Source organism: Rhagoletis zephyria, unplaced genomic scaffold (assembly GCF_001687245.7).
Source record: "Rhagoletis zephyria isolate East Lansing unplaced genomic scaffold, Rhagoletis_zephyria_1.1 Rzeph_scaffold_00228, whole genome shotgun sequence".
Classification (NCBI taxonomy): Eukaryota; Metazoa; Arthropoda; class Insecta; order Diptera; family Tephritidae; genus Rhagoletis; species Rhagoletis zephyria.
Genome location: NW_016157312.1, coordinates 146,523 through 165,051, shown reverse-complemented (window position 1 = coordinate 165,051; position 18,529 = coordinate 146,523). Strand labels below are relative to the sequence as shown.

At 34.5% G+C, this 18,529-nt stretch overlaps 1 protein-coding gene across 1 annotated transcript in view; it reads right to left on the bottom strand.

Annotated features, from left to right (window-relative positions):
* LOC108358260 (uncharacterized) overlaps positions 1-18,529 on the bottom strand; it is a 102,338-nt gene extending 83,809 nt beyond the window's left edge. The window contains exon 1 of the mRNA XM_017609482.1: positions 18,095-18,529. Within this exon, the coding sequence (XP_017464971.1) occupies positions 18,095-18,400 (306 nt within the window). The 5' untranslated portion in view covers positions 18,401-18,529. The remainder of the gene's footprint in view (positions 1-18,094) is intronic.

Below are 18,529 nucleotides of genomic sequence, written 5' to 3'. Positions count from 1 at the left end.
CACACCACAGCTCACCACACCCAATTTCACCACATGACATGATATCACTTGATGTGGCATCAAAGGCAACATCATTTGGCATAAAATGAACCAAAATAAATAAGATTTAGATAGAGGTGAAAAAAGGGATAAAAAGGAAATACAACTGAAGAGTGTGCGATGTTATATTGTGGTGTGTTATGCTTCATATGTTATGTTATTTATTCTTATGTTATGGTTATGTTATGTTATACCAAGTACTAAGCTAAACTCCCCTCCACTTAACCCATTCCAACTAATGTTATTTTAGCTCATTCAACTTACATAAAGTATCCTTAATTTTATCGGTTGAATTTCAACCGCTGGGCGAACACTAGTTTATGTAAATTAACAAGAAGATGTAACTACATCAGTAATTATTACTACGTTTATACGTAAGCTATTTGAAAATACCTAACTCACTGGTTATTCGATGGTGAAAAATTCCTTTTTAATATTGCCTGATTATAAAAAGGCAATAATATGACCATCGAAAAAGAAAATAAAGTTAAAAATTACAACGTCTTGATTATAAAAAGGCAATAAGAGCACCATCGAAAAGCTAAAATAGACCTAAGAATGGCGGCGTCTAACGCCTAATTGCAAATAGTACCACTAATCAAAACTTATTTGCGTGATTTAGTTATTTGCAAATAAAAAATATATCAGCGTTTATACGGCAAAGTCTACCATTTTGCAAATAATACGTGCGTATAAACGTAGTATATGTTCGCTTAAGTACCCGCATCGATGTACTTAAGCGGGTTCTTTTAAGTACCCAAACCGCCTAAGTACCTCAAAAAGCTGACATTTTTCGTGAGGTACTTAAGCGGGTTTTCCGGTATGTACATACATACGAGCACCAATTAATTTCATTTAAAGCACTGATAGGCACTGCCTTGCCCGCGGGCAAAAATCTTTTAAGCTTTCTAAATATTTGGTATAGGCGCGAGCAGAGTAAAAGCTCTCTCTGCCAAACGCTGATTTAAAGAAATAGCGTGTCGGCCATTTCCGCTGTAGCGTACGTAGTGCATAGACTTTTTTATAGGAACTTTGCAAAGCAAAGGTTTTATTGCTAAAATGGTGTCTGGACACACAACATTGCAAGTTGATAAAAGCGTTGTAATAAAATAGAACTACTTTGAAATATATGTGTTTTTACTCTTTAGAAAATAATTTATGCAACCTCACATAGCGGGTTTGCATTATCTTGATACGCGGTTTTGCATTTTGTTGATACGCGGTTTTGTACTTTAAACCTTATCGTCGAACAAAGTTGACGTAGTTGGAAAATTTTGTATGGGGTCCAAGAAACTTGTGCCACCTACACTGAGAAAAGAGTTTAGTTACGTCAACTAAAAATGTTTTTATCAACACATGATTTGGTTATAGTTACATTATTTGTTTATAGTTACCAAATCATGTGTTGAGAGGAATATATTTGGCTGACTTTTTTCTGAGTGTACTTATGCTAATTATACTATCAAATATCTAGTTCACGATAGTCTGCAATTTACTTGAGCCTTCTAGTTGGGACAAATGTATATTTGTTAATAATTACAAAACGACTACCTTGAGTAAACTATATTGTTAGTTGAATAAAATCATTGTTGAGCAAATATAAACAATGCTTTGGTTTATACAAGTTTTCAATTAATTTTGTGAACTTACTGTAGATTTGAATCAGCTAACAGTTTAGTATTGGAAAAAAGTTTCACTTTGACACAAATAAAAATTTACTCGATGGTTGTTGTGTTTACTTCCTTCTTTTATTTGCATATATTAAGCATGAAAATACATACATATTTACATAAATAGCTACTAGTGTAAATAATACATATGTATGTATATGGTGGTAAGAATTTCCTAAAAAGAAACGATGAAACAGGAACAGTCGTCCGAAAACCCAGGTCAATATCTGCTGAAAGTGCTGGTTTAAGTACACTGCTTTGCGTTTTCCTTGGCTAAATAGATACTTTCAAATTATAATTCACATGAATTATATATTCACTGAGAAACCCCGGTTGGCATCAAACTTTATATTTTTAAATAACTATGCGCAACAACTCGCGGCGATGGCAAAACTGAAACCGAGACAAACAAGTCTGGGTATGACGTAGCACCAGTGTTGCCAGGTTTTCAGCATGAGAAAACGTCCCTCTTGGTCGGAAAAAACGTCATTTCCTACCCAAAAACGTCTTTTCCAAATGTATGCACACAGAATTGTTCTTATTAAACTTTTATTGTATACATACATATGTACATAAGATATATTAAAATGGCATTTCGACAGAGCACATTTAAAATTCATTAGAATTGCTCAATTTGGTGAATACCACTATTGTAAACTGGTTTGATATCTATATATATAAAAATGGTGTGAAAGATGTATAGTAATTCATCAATTGCGAACGGTTGGGCCGATTTGGCCAAATTTTTTTTTTAGTTATTCGTAATTGCCAGGAGAAGGTTTTTATGAAAGAAAATTTTGGGAAAACCCTCCGAGAAAGTCGGAAAATTGGAAAAATCGAAAATTGATTTTTTTGTATGGAATTTTGTGTGGAATTCCTTCGGAATGGCATTCGAATGGAAAAATAGAAAATTCCAAGTGGAAGACTCTGAAAAATCCGGAAGAACGCGAAAAATTTTAATTTTTTTCGACGAAAGCGTGGAAAATTTCGGATAATTGTGCAATTCATTAGGAGCATGAATCAATTGGGAACAATTTTCTCCTATGTTTCATAACCGATTCGAATGGGTGCTGCTTTTTTGGAAAGGTGTTTAGAAGAGTTTAAATTTTTCCGATACGTGGCGCAGGGGTCGAGCTACGTTAAAAAAATGTATTTGGTACATTGGTAGCCTTTTGCCTAGATTAGGATATAGGATCTATTTTTTCCGTTAAGTGGGCCAGGGACCGATCTATTGGAAAAAGTCTTATTTATGGTCCGATTTGCTTGAAATTTGGCACGCAGGTAGCTTTTTGGCTAGGTTAACATATAGGATATTTTTTGTGATAGGTGAACTAGATACCGACCTTTCAAAAAAATCTTATTTATGGTCCGATTTGCTTGCAATTCGAGCAATAGAACCTTTCAGTTAGACCTAAATTAAAGCTAGAACTCTCGAATACTATCCTTGCAAATTCCTGCACCTTTGCTTGGTGGTCACTTATAGTCATTTGTTGAACAGGAATAACTGATTTTGGGAAGTTTGAGTACCTACCGCAATTAAGAAAAAGGTCATAGAACCTTCCACTTAGGCTTAAATTAAGCCTTGGACTTCTGACTTCAATCCCTGAAAATACCAAATACCCTAAGGTCACCTATAGTCATTTATTGAACAGCTAACACTGATTTTTACACCTTTTTTCAATTGCATAATTTTCCAGTATTTTGTTTTATTGTTGGACGTTAAAAAGTAAATGAGTATAGGTGACCATCAGGGCAAGGTGCAGGAAAAGTATTTTCAGGGATAGTAGTCTGTAGTTCTAGCTTCAATTTAAGCCTAAGTGGAAGGTTCTATCACCTTTTGCTTCATTACTAAAACTTCTCAAATATTTCAAAAAGCGCGATTTTTGACACTTTCACCACAATTTTCTCAAATCTGGAGCTGATGAAAACTTTATAGTTACGGATTCATAACCAGCACAAAAAAGGCTATCAAAAACAGCTTCAACATTTGCCGCATCAAAATCGGTGTTGCCCTGTGTTACCTACACTAATTATATAAAGAGAAGCTCCTTCTTTTTATAAGAGGTGATCTCGCGAACGCCTGTACCGATTTTTTTTAATTTTGGGCATCTACTGCAGACTTTCGATATATTAAGGGAGCGTGGCATCACCCATACATATCGAATTTTTCATACCGTATATCTCTGGAAGTATTTGAGGTAGTGTCCTGGAAATTGGTATAGAGACTTTGGGGCTACTGGAAAAGGGACGTGGCGCTTTCCGAACGTGTTGAAACTTTTACCTATCTGTATATATACACCCAGAATACAGTGTTTTTTTTCATAATACATTTTTTCGTTATTTTTTTTATAGTTCATCAAATGGCACCAAATTGAGTACGAAGTTTTGTAGTTCACCCAATTTCAGTATCATAAAGTGCAAAATTTAAATGGCTATAAGTTACCGTTGATTTCAGGGAATTTTTTTCGCTGATGATTTTGTGCATTTTCTCCGTATAACGAATGCGTGATAGTTTTTTGTATGGGAAAAAACGCCGAAGAGTGTCAGTATGTAAAAGAGTTATTCTGGTGACTTAACTCCCCCTAAACGATTTTGATTTTTAGTGGTGCTGGAGCCGAGTTATAGCTAAAAATCGTCGATTCGGAGGCACCAGGGATCAAAGTCACTTTACTCCCGTTAAATCAACCATCAGAACCATTGCGGTCCTTGCTTTACGGTGACTAAACAGAATGTCGACCAATGATACTCACCAGTTTAGAAATTGCCACCAAATATACTATACAGATTCAAGAACGATTCACTATCGAGCCGCAAGGACTTCTTCCCGGTATTACGCTTTGAACGTGAACGTAAATTGCTGGCGAAATCGTTGGACCAAATGTTTCAATAAAACAGTTAATTTTGGGCGGCACGAAGTTCGCCGGGTCTGCTAGTTGTTAATATAAAAATCATTTAATACATACACTTTTGATCAGCTGATTAAGTCATCAACATTTTGATCGATTTTGGTTGGTTTTCTTTTGTTTATTTAATGTTTATTATTTTTCCATAAAAGCCTAGCTCATTATATAACAAACACAATATAAATTCACATTTCAAACTTTGTGCAAAAATTTTAAAAAATCTGCAAAGTTTCAGCTAGATTTTCGACTTTTTATTCAGATCTTTTAGAATGTTTTTGAGTATGCAGTTTGATAGCCCATTAAATTTCAGGGCAATAATGTGCAAGTTTTAAGTTGCTAAAGAATCGCGTTGATTTTTAATATTTTTTTTCTTGTAGACATTTTTGGCTAGGTGGCCGGTTGTCAAAATTGCTAAATTACGTTCTGCTAAGAAGGAACAAAGCAATATTTCAGCTTTTTTTGCGTTCATTACATTTTCAATGAAGTCTTAAAAAAATGGCCTACTTTTTTCTAACTTTTTATGCTGCTAGAGCTTTTTTGGTACTTTTGCGAGCGTGCGTGTTGCAATAGATCAGCTCTTCCTGATTTGGCCTTTAATGTGAATTGAAAACATTGCAATAAGCCTCGTAACCTCAAGTGTTTACACAACCAGCCTTTGAACGCGGGATCCTTATGCGCATACGCTTGGTTTGCATCATATTTACATAAGTCATCTGTGTCCAAAGAATAAATATCTTTTGAAGCAGCTGGTGCAAAAAGCAAAGCTTGTAAAGATTTATTAAGAAAATAATTCAAAATCAGTTCTACTTACGAGATTTAGCAACAAATTCGCCGAAAGTGTGAGCGTAAGTACTCTACAAACAAATAACGGGTGATTTTTTAAGAGCTTGATAACTTTTTTTTTAAAAAAAACGCATAAAATTTGCAAAATCTCATCGGTTCTTTATTTGAAACGTTAGATTGGTCCATGACATTTACTTTTTGAAGATAATTTCATTTAAATGTTGACCGCGGCTGCGTCTTAGGTGGTCCATTCGGAAAGTCCAATTTTGGGCAACTTTTTCGAGCATTTCGGCCGGAATAGCCCGAATTTCTTCGGAAATGTTGTCTTCCAAAGCTGGAATAGTTGCTGNCTTTCTCTTTGACACCATGTCTGAAATCCCACGTGATCTGTCAAATACTAATGCATGAAAATCCTAACCTCAAAAAAATCACCCGTTAGTACGTTATACATTGAATATATCGCGCGTTTAATAATATAGAGATGTAATTCAAAATGTACGTTTTTGGAGATCTCATTATGCAATTAATAAGCTGATAAGTAGAATATGTTCAGCATAACAGATAACCAATGTTCCCAAATATGGCGAAGATATGTATGTGTCTTTCCATCTGTCTTCTTATATATCACCTGTATGAATTGATTGCGTTATCCCACAAAATTGAAATTTTGAAATACTTCGTTACATTACACTGTGAGACAAATGGTAGGGGTCAGTGATCGGGAAGGGTTCAAACTACCGCGGAAAGTTATATCGGTAAAAAAGAAGTTATACGTGTCCCGGCGTTTCGCTGGGTCACGTCTAGGAATCGAGATATATATATATAACTATCATATAGGGGAAATTGTCACCTGTCAGAACCACTAGTCCTATTTTGCTCAAACAAATTTAAAAAAATTAAAAATTACAATTCCTTTAATCTGTTCATATAACGTTTTACTATATAATCAACAGTTTTATAAAAATTTAATATTTTAGATTTTGCCGATTCAGAGATGCATACAAATTTACTGTGGTATGAAAGGGAGCAACAACCGTACTATGGCAGAGTAGCACAGGTAATTTTGTAAACAAACGCTTTTCTTATAATTATAACAGATAATTGCTATTTTTTTGCAATATCCCGATATCCAGCGTGTAGCCAAAGGCAGTGGCATGTGCGCCTCACTAAAATCGACTCATCATGTTGGAGCAGCTCTGGGTAATGGACCATGGAATGTGCTGGCTGAATTTATGACCAACATAGCCTTCGGAGTCTCCAAGTAATTGCGTGTCCTGAGTTTCTATACTTTGATGTCGAGTATTTTTGAGGAGCTCGAGGTAATAGTCGCTCAAACTTGGGTGTGCTTAATGAGCTCTCTGGGCGGATGAGCTGACAGGTTTTGCAGTCTATATAACTATGCAAACCTAGTTTTGTTTTGGAATAAAGACTTAAATATATTCAGAAATTTAGAATTTTACTTGATAAATTCACAAAATTCACTATTTTCATAAAAATATAATCCTACAATTGATTTTAAACTTACATTTATGAAAACTTCGTTCAGTGTTATAATTACGATTTGAGTTTCCAGTTTACAGAAACACCAGCAATAATTATGTACTTTACTATTGATATTATTATTAATTAAGCATTGATATTATATTTAACCTACATTTTGTTCATAAATAACACAATTATATATATTTTATCCTCGGAAAGAACTTTTTCTAATCATGAGGCGAAATTCCTCACACACTGCACACAACCCAAAAGTACTCCTCGGGGACCAATTGGTGAAAAACTGCGAAAAGGTTTATTACTGTATATACTGTGGTTTTTATGCAATGGTCGGCATACTAGCGCATTCGAACGATTCAATAAGTGGGACTGTGTGCATTGCTCAGCTGGCGCTCTTCGTATGTGAAACACATATGTGCTCAGAGAGCGCTCAGCATTATTTAGGGGTGGCTCCCAATCATGAATATGTTCCGCTCTCAAACCAAATCGTGGTTGCCTCAACTAAGATTTGGTAGTTATGACTAAACCATGTGTTGAAAGAAAGCTTATCTGTATTTGCAGAGCTTAATGACATCCATTCATGAACCATACGTTAAGGTGAATGGAATTTGTAGAAATATGCTTCAAAAAAATATTTGTTAGTATTTACCAAACCCTTCAACTAAATTAACCATTTGGTACAACCTAGATGAATATTAATAATAATAATAATAATAGATTGGCGCTTACACATATGTTAGTGTTTGGACGAGCTTCTCCTCCGATTTGTGGCATGCGCCTTGATTTTGTCACACAGAGCGGAGGGACCTACAGTTTTACGCCGACTCCGAACGGCGATTGTATTTTTATGAGAAGCTGTTTTTCATGGCAGAAATACACTCGGAGGTTTGCCATTGCCTGCCGAGGGACGACCGCTGTTAAGAAAAAACCTTTTTTTCTATATGTTCGCGATGTTGCTTTGACCAGGGTTTGAACCCAGGCATTGCGGATAGGAAACGCGCACTGCTTACTGCTACACCACAGCGGCCGGATGAATATTAGAAGCCTTAATATATTTAGTTATAATTACCAACCCATGGTAATAGTTCCCAATCCTTGGTAATATTGTCAAAATTCGGGAACTAAATATCTTTGGTTGTCGAAACTAATCCTTTTTCTCAGTGTAGACCGTGCAAAACAAAGTTTAGGCAATCTATTACCTAAGCACATTGGCTGACAAAAAACGAGGTCGTTTTAACTAAGTAATCTTAGGTATTGTTTTTTATATGAACTTCGAAAACTATGTGTTAATCAACAAGGTTTTTATACAGTTTACATACACTCGATCAGAGCTTAATTAATTTATCAAAGTTATCTCATGTATGTAATATGTGTTAGCACCTAAGACAGTGTAATTCAACAAAGTGTTTACAAAAGTTAACTGGGGTAACTTGGGTAATTTGTGCTAACATCCAAGGAACTTTTTAATTTAGCAAAGTATTCGATGTTAGTTTACGAAACGCGTAAAAGCCCTAAGAAACGTGTTTAATTTAACAAAGTTCTTGTAAAATTTCAAAACAAGTTAGGTTCGCCTTTCGTTATCCTTCGTCATTGATTGTTTTGAATTCAAAGTGAAAAGGCGGCAGTGCTTTGTTGAATACTTTAGGGATTTTTTTAAGTAAATAAAGTTGCGTAGGAATTAAAATAGGTAAGTTAACACTTTTAGATATTTGAACTTGTTTCAAGCTTGTGCGAATATCGTCTCGCCTTTTGTTAAATTATGTAGTAGTATATGTATAAAACAAATTTCTTTTCAGTCTTACAGTGTTCACAATAATTTATCAAAGGTCGATTTTGACCATTATCACAGTTTCCCGGAAAACTAGCTAAATTAAAAAAATTGAACAATTTATGTACAACCCTCGAATCTTTTTGAATAAAGGATTAAAGACAAAGCAAGCAGCTCAAGAAATGGGTATTCAAAAAGAAAGTCACATTAAATATAGGTCAAATAAAAGTTTAAAATCTTCACTATAATAATAATAGATTGGCGCTTACACATATGTTAGTGTTTGGCCTCAGATTTGTGGCGTGCGCCTTGATGTTGTCACACAGAGCGGAGGGACCTACAGTTTTACGCCGACTCCGAATGGCGATTGTATTTTTATGAGAAGCTGTTTTTTCGTGGCAGAAATACACTCGGAGGTTTGCCATTGCCTGCCGAGGGGCGACCGCTGTTAAGAAAAAACCTTTTTTCTATTTTTTTTGCGATGTTGCTTTGACCAGGGTTTGAACCCAGGTGTTGCGGAGTGGAAGCGCGCACTGCTTACCACTACACCACAGCGGCCACGAAATCTTCACTATAATCAACGATTTAATTAATTATGTATATTTATTAGACAATTTCAACATATCGAGCCCTAACCGCCAAAATAACGTAAGCGACATTTTTTTTCAAAATGTTCCTTTTGATGCAGAAATATTCCTAGAGCATCTAGATTCATTTCTGCATCAAAAAGAAAATTTTGAAAAAAATGTCGCTTACGTTATTTTGATGGTTAGGGCTCGATATGTATATGTTCTGATGTTCAGGGCTGCCAACTTGGCTTGGGCCATTTTTTGCCCTATTTTACTTCAAGTGCCACTTAATTTTTCAATTTTCCATAAAGTGCAAAAACGGCACTTTTGAAAAATAGTAATATTTCAATACATTTTTGTGCGTATATTGTCTTTTTAAACAAAAAATTTTTTAATTTATATAGTGTGCACAACTCGTTTATCTTACTTTATCCAGTGCGGACTTTTGTTTTAGAAATGCATTTCTAATTTTATTGCTAAATGGGAAGAATTTAAATGAATGGCACTTTTTTTGGCACTTTTATTTTTCTATTTGCACATTTTGAAGCTTTTTTATGCTCAATATGGCACCTCCTAGCTAAGTATAGTTGGCGGTCCTGATGATGTTGTTGCATTGTATTTTATTGCCAACTGTAAAAATCGTAAATGGGTGTCACACAAAGTACACTATTTCGGATTCTCGGCAAAGCCATACACAGAGTGTTCAGATTGGGAGATTTAGCGCCAATTTGACGTTTTAGGAAATTGGCGATTTTTTCCCTTCAAGTCAATTTTTTGTGCGCTATTATGTAAATACATCGAAACACGTGAGAAGTAGGTAATGGAGTTAGAGCTTTAATTTTGATGTGGCAACACTTTTTATTGTTATTGATTTTGTTGTAACATATCGTAGAGCTGAAAAACTAGCGATAGTACTCCCACTCGGTAGTTTCGAAAGTTTAAGTTTTGCACCATCGATGGTATCGATAGTAACGTTTCGTTTTTAATGGGTAATTAAGTTTAGAGTTGCACTTTTATATAATAAATTTAAAATTAGAATGATAGAGTAGTGGGAATAGAGAAGAGACTATCGATAGTCATAAGGCCTATCGATGGCGGCATCAATTATCGACAGTAACAACCTAAAAACGACACTATCGATAGTGTCGATAGTGTCAATTAAAGGCAAACCATCGATAGTTTTCCAGCTCTAGCATATCGAACATTTGCCAATATTAAACCACCGTTTGTGACACCTCCCGCTGAATGTGAAATTTCTAATATCATTTGTGGAAATAGCTGGGCTCGTTCACGGATCGAAAACCGTACGAAAGAAAATTGCGTGATACGTCAGTCGTATAAGCTAGGATTGTTGATATTATATCGATATATCGATATTGACGATATTTTTTGCTTCCGATACGATATTATCGTCGCGATATTTTTGAGGACGATAATATCAGATATCGATATTTTATGCACAAATACCAGAAAAAATAGTTGCTTTAGCTTTTTATGTTTATATGGTTAATTTTTTACATCAGTTCAACAAACTTTAATATATTAACTGTTACTCCCAAAATTTAGCGTACGGCTCTTTTGTTGTTTTACATGCTAGAATTTTTTTGTTAATTTTGTTTTAAAGTATGGCTTATGTTTTAGCAAATCCTATTTAAATCCATGAATGATACTGTGTACAAAAATTAAGAAAAAGCTGCAAATTTTCAGCAAAATCGCGAACTTTTTAATACAAATTTCTAAAAAGAATTCAGGTATGCAGTAGTATAGCCCATTAAATTTTAGGAAAATTCAACAAATTTTCATCAAAATTTCAACTTTTTATTTTGAATTTTTAGAAAATTTTTTGGGTATGGAGTTTTATAGCCCATAAAATTTTAGTCTAATGAAGTGCAAATTTCAAATGTCTAAAAATTCGCGTTGATTTTTGAGAATTTTTTTGCTGGCTGCCTTACGCATTTTTTCATATAAAAAAATTCTGAAAATTTTGTATATGGAAAAAAATATTGGTTGAATTTTCCTAAAATTTAATGGGCTATACAACTGCATACCTGAATTCTTTTTAGAAATTTGTATTAAAAAATTTTTTTTAATTTTGGTACATAGTATCGTTCGCAATTTTGGGAGTAGCAGTATGTGAGTTAATCTGCGCAATCGCTTAATATACAGTGACTCAAACAAATGACCACGTGTTGATTTTCTTCAAATATTCCTCGTTTTTCGAGAGATTTTTTTTGGAGGCTACTTTTTCGGGTTTTTTTAAATATAAAAAGCGCAATTTGCAAAAACTTGCGTTGATATTTTGTTGCTGATGGTCTCCCGTGTTTTATTTCATAAGAAATTCATATGAAAAAAGTGCAAAAATCCATCACAAAAACAAAAAAAAAGACTCAAAAATCAACGCGACTTTTTAGCCGTTTGAAACTTGCACTTTATTAGACTAAAATTTTATGGGCTGTAAAACTCCACACCCAAAAAATTTTCTAAAAATTCAAAATAAAAAGTTGAAATTTTGATGAAAATTTGTTGAATTTTCCTAAATTTTGTATAAAGTTTGAAACTGTGATTTACACGGTTTTGGTTAAAGCTTAGACGATATATTTTATAAAAATAACAAAAAACATGTATTTGAAGAAAATCAACACGTGTTCATTTGTTTGAGTCACTTTATGTATTAATGAATGAATACCTATCCTTATATGTATTACAAAATGTGTCGTTACATACATTCATATTTGAAAACATTACCTAAGATTTTATATGATTAAAATTCTAATAATTAATTGTTGCAAGTCTTGCAGGTAAAATTTGTACATGTAAGAATTTATGTCTGCCAACAGATCTTTTCAATTGGAAAATGTAAAATAAATAATACTTTAACTTACTCTTCTCTTCTTTAAACTATTATTGAACAAGTATTCTTAAATATCCCTGTGAAATTTCAAATATTTTTTTAGAGCGATACTTCGATATATAGATATGTATTTCTAAAACGATATTATCGATACTAAGATTTTTTCAATTTCGCCATTTCGATATATTGAGACGCGATATTTTTGAAAATATCAACAATCCTAGTATAAGCTGAATGGGAAAAAGAGTACGTTCACGTATGTATGTAATAATCCGAAAATAACGATTAATACAATATCGTAAGTGACGATTTGAGCCCTGATCTCGCCTTATTATAGCTTTATTATTAATCAATTAATATGAGTTATAATCAGGGAACGGATTTTTATGACCTAGTAACCTATAAAAAAGGCAAAATAAAATAACGAAATAGGCTGGAAAAGGCAAAATAAAATAGCGAAAAAGGCAGGAAAAGGCACTAGGTATTGCAAAAAAGGCAAAACAAAATAGCGAAAAAGGCAGGAAAAGGCACTAAGTGTTGCAAAAAAAGCAAAATAAGGCACTAAAAAAAAAAGACGGAAAATACGAAGAACAATCAAAAAATACATTTATTTTAGAAAGGTTTATATTACAAGTAAAAAGAGAAAAACTATGAACTAGTTTCATTATATGAAAAATTTGTACTTTGAACCTTTGACTATTTTATCCTTTCGAGTTCTAACTCATAAAACTTTAATCTGTATAGTTGTAGTGTAGTTGTTGAACCACAAGATGCATTTTGAAGTTTTCTGGCACCATTTTCATTCGATTTTCGCGAAGAAAAGCCTTGAATGTACTAAATGTGCGCTCGACGTAAGTTGATACAAGTGAGCCCAAATTTAAATATGGAACGTTTGAAACCTTCATATTATCAGGAATAAGGGCGTTTTCCTCGCCCTTTACAATTTTATCCACACCCCTTATTGTCTCCAAGCCTACGTTAGCTGAGAAAACGGCTTTGAATTTTTCCAAACCCCATTTTGTCAAGAGGTCCCTGCGCTTCTATAAGCCGCATTTGCATGTGCATATTTTTTAATCTTAAAAAAAAGAATTGTAAATGCTATAATCACTTTTTTAAAGGTAAAAAGGGCAAAAAGGGCAAAAAGGGCAAATATCTTAAAAAAGGCAACATCAAATGTGTATATATGGAATCAAGGAAAGCTAATCGTGGACATTCTTAATCGAATATACCCTATCTCTTTAGCAGAAAAAAAGGCAATTTCCATAAAAACCATTCCCTGGTTATAATAAATTTATTAATTGCGCAGTTCTATTGAGAAATGTGTTAATACAAATATTTTTTAAAAGTATGAATATTTTTAAAGAAGAAAGAAGTTTGTACATCACTATCATATAAGTGATTTGTGTTATTTATTATTAACCAGAAGGCATTATATTCGCTTTTGGTTTTAAAAACTAAGTTATAACAAGATCTCATTTTTAAAATAAAAGATTTTTTAAGTCGTTTTCATGAATTGTATAAGTAAATTAGGCAATTGCAGAAAAAGAAAACAGTGCCTGGAAAATAATTCAACCCTGCAACCATTCGTTATTGTTGTGGGTGGCGAATTTAATTTTAAGCAATTGTATATCACATGCAATGGACCTAAGAACGCATTTAATTTTTATATGGAAGCTGTACAGTATTTTTTTCAGTTAATGTTTATGCTAAACCTAACGAATGTAGGAATATTTGTGCAAAAATGTTTATTTAACTGTATACTTTATGAGTATTACTAACGAAACGGAAGTAAGTAATTTAATAAATTTATACTAAAAACTGGAGGAGGCTAAAATAAAATCATTGCTAGGGCTGTGTTCGAGATGGCGTAATTTGGGTGACAGGTAACAAAATCAACGGAACTAAGTTCAATTGACTTTATTTCGCACCAGGGTGCACCATGATTACCTTTTCAAAAACCAAATAAAGTGAACAAAAATTTGGAAATAAAGTCATTGACGCTATTTCCTCATTCAAATGGAAATAGCGTCAACAATGCTTAAAGTATGTCGATTCATAGAAAAAATGTTGTTATTACAATAAACATTGGCCCGTAAGTGTTGTTTTTAATAGATGAAAAAGGTTATTGCCAAATCCTCCGTGTACTATTAATCCACACACAATCAATAGATTTTATTAAACAAATTAAAATTAAGAATATAGTAAAAACACGATGCGAAAAACAAAACGAAAAACGCAGCTAGAATATGAGCTTGATTTGAAGAAAGAGTGTAGAAATGATCCCGAACTTGCAAAACATGTTTCGTTTCCACAAAAAAAAGCGAATACTATTAAATTGAAGAAACAGTCCATGTCCAAAAACCCCGGAGGAACACTGAAAGAATTCTGTGTTTTAAATTAGCATATTTTGAACGAATTCGGAATGTCTAAGGTGGAAAAGAAACCAACATTTCTATAAGGAAACAATTATAGAAAAGGAATTTTCTTACACTGTATTCATGTCCCCGCCAGCAATTTGTTACATCATTTAAAAGCAGCTAAGGAGAACGACGACACTATTTATTAGATAGCATATTCAAGCCAATATGCCAAAAAGCGGGTATAAACAATTATTGATTATTTAATATCGGAACCGAGATCATGTAAGTTAATTGATTGGTTTTTACACACTTTTGAACACACAAATTATATGCTTTTCTACTGCAGACAAGTTGTTGCCAAAACACAGCAGAAATCTTCCAATAACTTACAAATATAAAAATTTTAAATATCGAGGGCCTAAATTCATTAATACCATCTATCTGCAATTTGCACGAAAACTAATTTGTTATTTTAGAAACCATCTGGGACTTATTACCTGTCATCACTGATATATTACTTCTGATTTCCAATTTATAATAGTGTTAAGTCTTCTGTCAAACGTTATATAAGGTAGCATTAATATCACCGATGACAGTTAAATCTTAGGTGGGCCGCCGCGAAGCTAAGCAAATTTAATGTTTGAAAGAGCAATAATGTCGATAGATTTTATTTCGCTTTTGAAAAGATGAGAAATAAAGTCAATTGACCTTATTTCCGTTGATCTTATTACCTGGCACCGTAAGTTGTTGCTAAATATCGAAAAAGTAAAAAACACCGTTAATCCAGTTATGAGGAACAATTTAGATTTTTGTCAACCATACTTTTTATATCTCAATTTGCTTGACAAAAATACCGCTCCTTATTTGTTTTATTTTTGTCTCTTAAATTGTGGTATAGAAAGTATGGCTGGCAAAAATCTAAATTGTTCCTAATCACTGCATTATCGACATATTTCAGAGAACACTTTCGCAAATCACCAAGGTTATATAGGATACAATAACAACGAAGCTTTTGCCATCTGCCAAAGTTATACGGTGTGAAATAATCAAGAAACTTTTCCAAATTACCAAAGAGCTTTCGCCAACGAAGAACTTAGCCGACTTAGGTAAAATAAATGCTACTTTGTTGAATTTGCCCAAGAAGAAAGCTTACAAAGATTTAGAGTAATTTAGCCTAAGTTATAAGTTGTGCTATATCCAAATTTAAGTTAATTTTACATAAGTTTTTCTCTGTGTATAGTGTGTCTATTAATCCAGCATCCGAGAGAAACTTTAGTATAGATTGGCATTCTTCTAAGATGTGCTGTGCAGTCTCGGCATCTGTCCGGCAAAATCTGCATCACTCATGCGAGTAAATTCCCAGTTTAGTCAGGGGATAGTTCAACCTGCAATGTCCTGTCAGGATTCCTTTAACAACTCTTAAGTTATTCTTTGATAAGCTCATACATTCCTAGAATCGTTTTAGGTTATATGTCCTTAAAAGTGCTTTGGACTGCTCTAGACTTGGTAGATTATCGCGGTAGCGATTTCTTTGAGCCCCTTCCTTTAACCGAACAAGGGCATAGAGTGCCCCCTTTCCCAAGCCACAGAAGGGCTCTGGGCAGGTGAAAGGGGTTGATGCTCCTTTTTTTGTTAGTTTGTCGGCAATCCCATTTCTTTTAATACCAATATGTCCCACAATCCAGAGGGCTCAGATCTGATTGGCCAGACCCAGAGTATCCAGCTTTTCGAGGCCCTTCATCACCAGTTTTGATGTTACCTGGTGAGATCTGAGGGCCTTGATAGCCGCTTGGCTGTCAGCCAAGATCGCGATGTTCTTATTCGCTTGATATTAAAGTCCGCGCATCTTTCAATTGCGTATTTTTCAGCCTGAAAAATATACATGTTTTCCCATGGGTTCCGGGCATCTCTTTCTGGGTCTAACTACCCCTACCCCCGGTACCCTCTTCGGTCAATGAGCCATCAGTGTACCAGGTAATCATGTTTTGGTTTATCCAATATGTCTGGGATATGCCTGCCCAGCTCTTTTTATTACTCAGATCAGTTTGGAACCTCTTTGTAAAGCTGAACCTCGGATGCATGGTATCCCTTGGTATTGCAATTTCAGGGAACTTCTTCGTAAGAATATTTAACTTTTAAAGAGCCAGTTGAAGAGGAAAATTCCATGCTCGTTTCTTAAAATAAGGCAAAAAAAGGCTCTTCCTATGCCCTTTGATACTTTGTCAGGGGAGATGGTTGCCCTGAGAAGCAGAAGGTTGCTTAAAATTACAATATGATATTCGTGAGCCCAATGAGGATAAGTAGGCAAAACATGCACTTTTATGGGGTTGAGTGTTACATCAAACACATTTTGCACCATGGAAGAACAACATTTTTTGGGACAAACGAAGTCACCATTAGTTTTATAGAGAAACAGCCCTGCAAAAAATTGTGCGACTAATCTCTAAAGAGAGTATTCCGAGATTACTCTCAATCGGGTACAATTGGGCATTAATTAGTCGCAACTGGTCTCATACGGGTAGTAATGGAGATCAATTAGTCTGCGACTCATCTCTAACGGGTACTATTAACGATTTAATGATATGTGCGCACTTAGTCAATGAAATTTCCTGTGCGGCGTTTGGCACATAGAGAAAGTATTCGCTTAACAAACCTGAGCACCATGGTTCAAATCGTGGCTGGCGCAAATTTTTATTTTTTAAAAGTGAATAGTCGCGTATAAAGGGGAACAATTAATCTCCTCATAGGACATGCTCGAACAAAAGCGAACAGTTCATTCCATATAAAGAGATCAAAAGTGGTATTAGTCGCATGTTCCTTTCCTGGATTAGTCGCATTTCTTGCAAGGAGTATTTTAATCAATAACGTATGTATTTGTGTTGAAGAGTTGTTTTCTTAATAACAAGATTAAAAGAAATGAGATAAAGGCGTCAAAATGGTTTTTGTTAATGCAAAAAAAAGTTTTTTTCTTTAATACATCTTTTGGCTTAACCGCCGCAATTGCGCGCTGTAGATTTTTATTTGTAACGGCGAAAAGGGCGTAAGCGACAAAATCACCTGTTTCATCAAAGATGGGCCAATAAAACCACCAGTATTATATATCTAACATCAAACTTTTTTGCACCATGGAACAACAACATTTTTTTGAGACAAACGAAATCAGCATTAGTTTTATAGAGAAACAGTATTTTCATCAATAGCGTATGTATTTGTGTTGAGTTGTTTTCTAAATAACAAGAATAAAAGAAATGAGATAAGGACATCAAAATGCTTTTTGTTAATACAAAAAAAAATGTTTTTTTTAATACATCTTTTGGCCTAACCGCCGCTATTGCGCGCTATAACGACGAAAAGGGCGTAGCGACAAAATCACCTGTTTTATTAAAGATGGGCCAATAAAACTACCAGTATTATATATCTAACATCAAACTTAACGTGTTCATTGACCTTCACGTTAGCATCTACAGTTATTGCAGTGTTAATAAGAAAACGCCTACAGAGAAATTAACTTTTTGTCGCTTACGCCCTTTTGGCGGTTAGGGCTCGTTATGCTGAATACGAATACGGACTTCGGTTCCAATTCGTATTTCATTTTCAAGGTAAAATAATCTTGCCTTATAAAAATATAATACTAAGTATGATAAACATCACCTTCGCGCACTTTTTACTGCGCCGCCTCTGATTCGTTTGATCTTTTACGGTGCCTTTTTTTAGCTCCGTCGTCGATGCTGTGCTTCGCTGCGCAGTTAATTTTACTGTCGATGCAAATTCCCTTAAAAATTCTTCAGTGGATCCAGACTCCGCAATACCAAAGGATGTCAGGAGTGTGTTTCCTTTCATTGCGGGGCTTGTAGCTACCTGATACGCACCTGTGCTCATATACAGTGAGGTAGTGTCGGTTGCTGGAATTGACACACCCATAAAGGGCTTTCCGGTTGATGGTCCCGTCCCCGGCATTGCCACGTTGGCGGTATGGGAGCTACCCAAATCAAAGTCCGGCTTGTCATTACTTACTGGCTGAGCAGACGCATTTCCCAAGGCATGTTTTTCCAGCTTGAAGCTTGTAAAAATTGCCTGTGGTGAGTG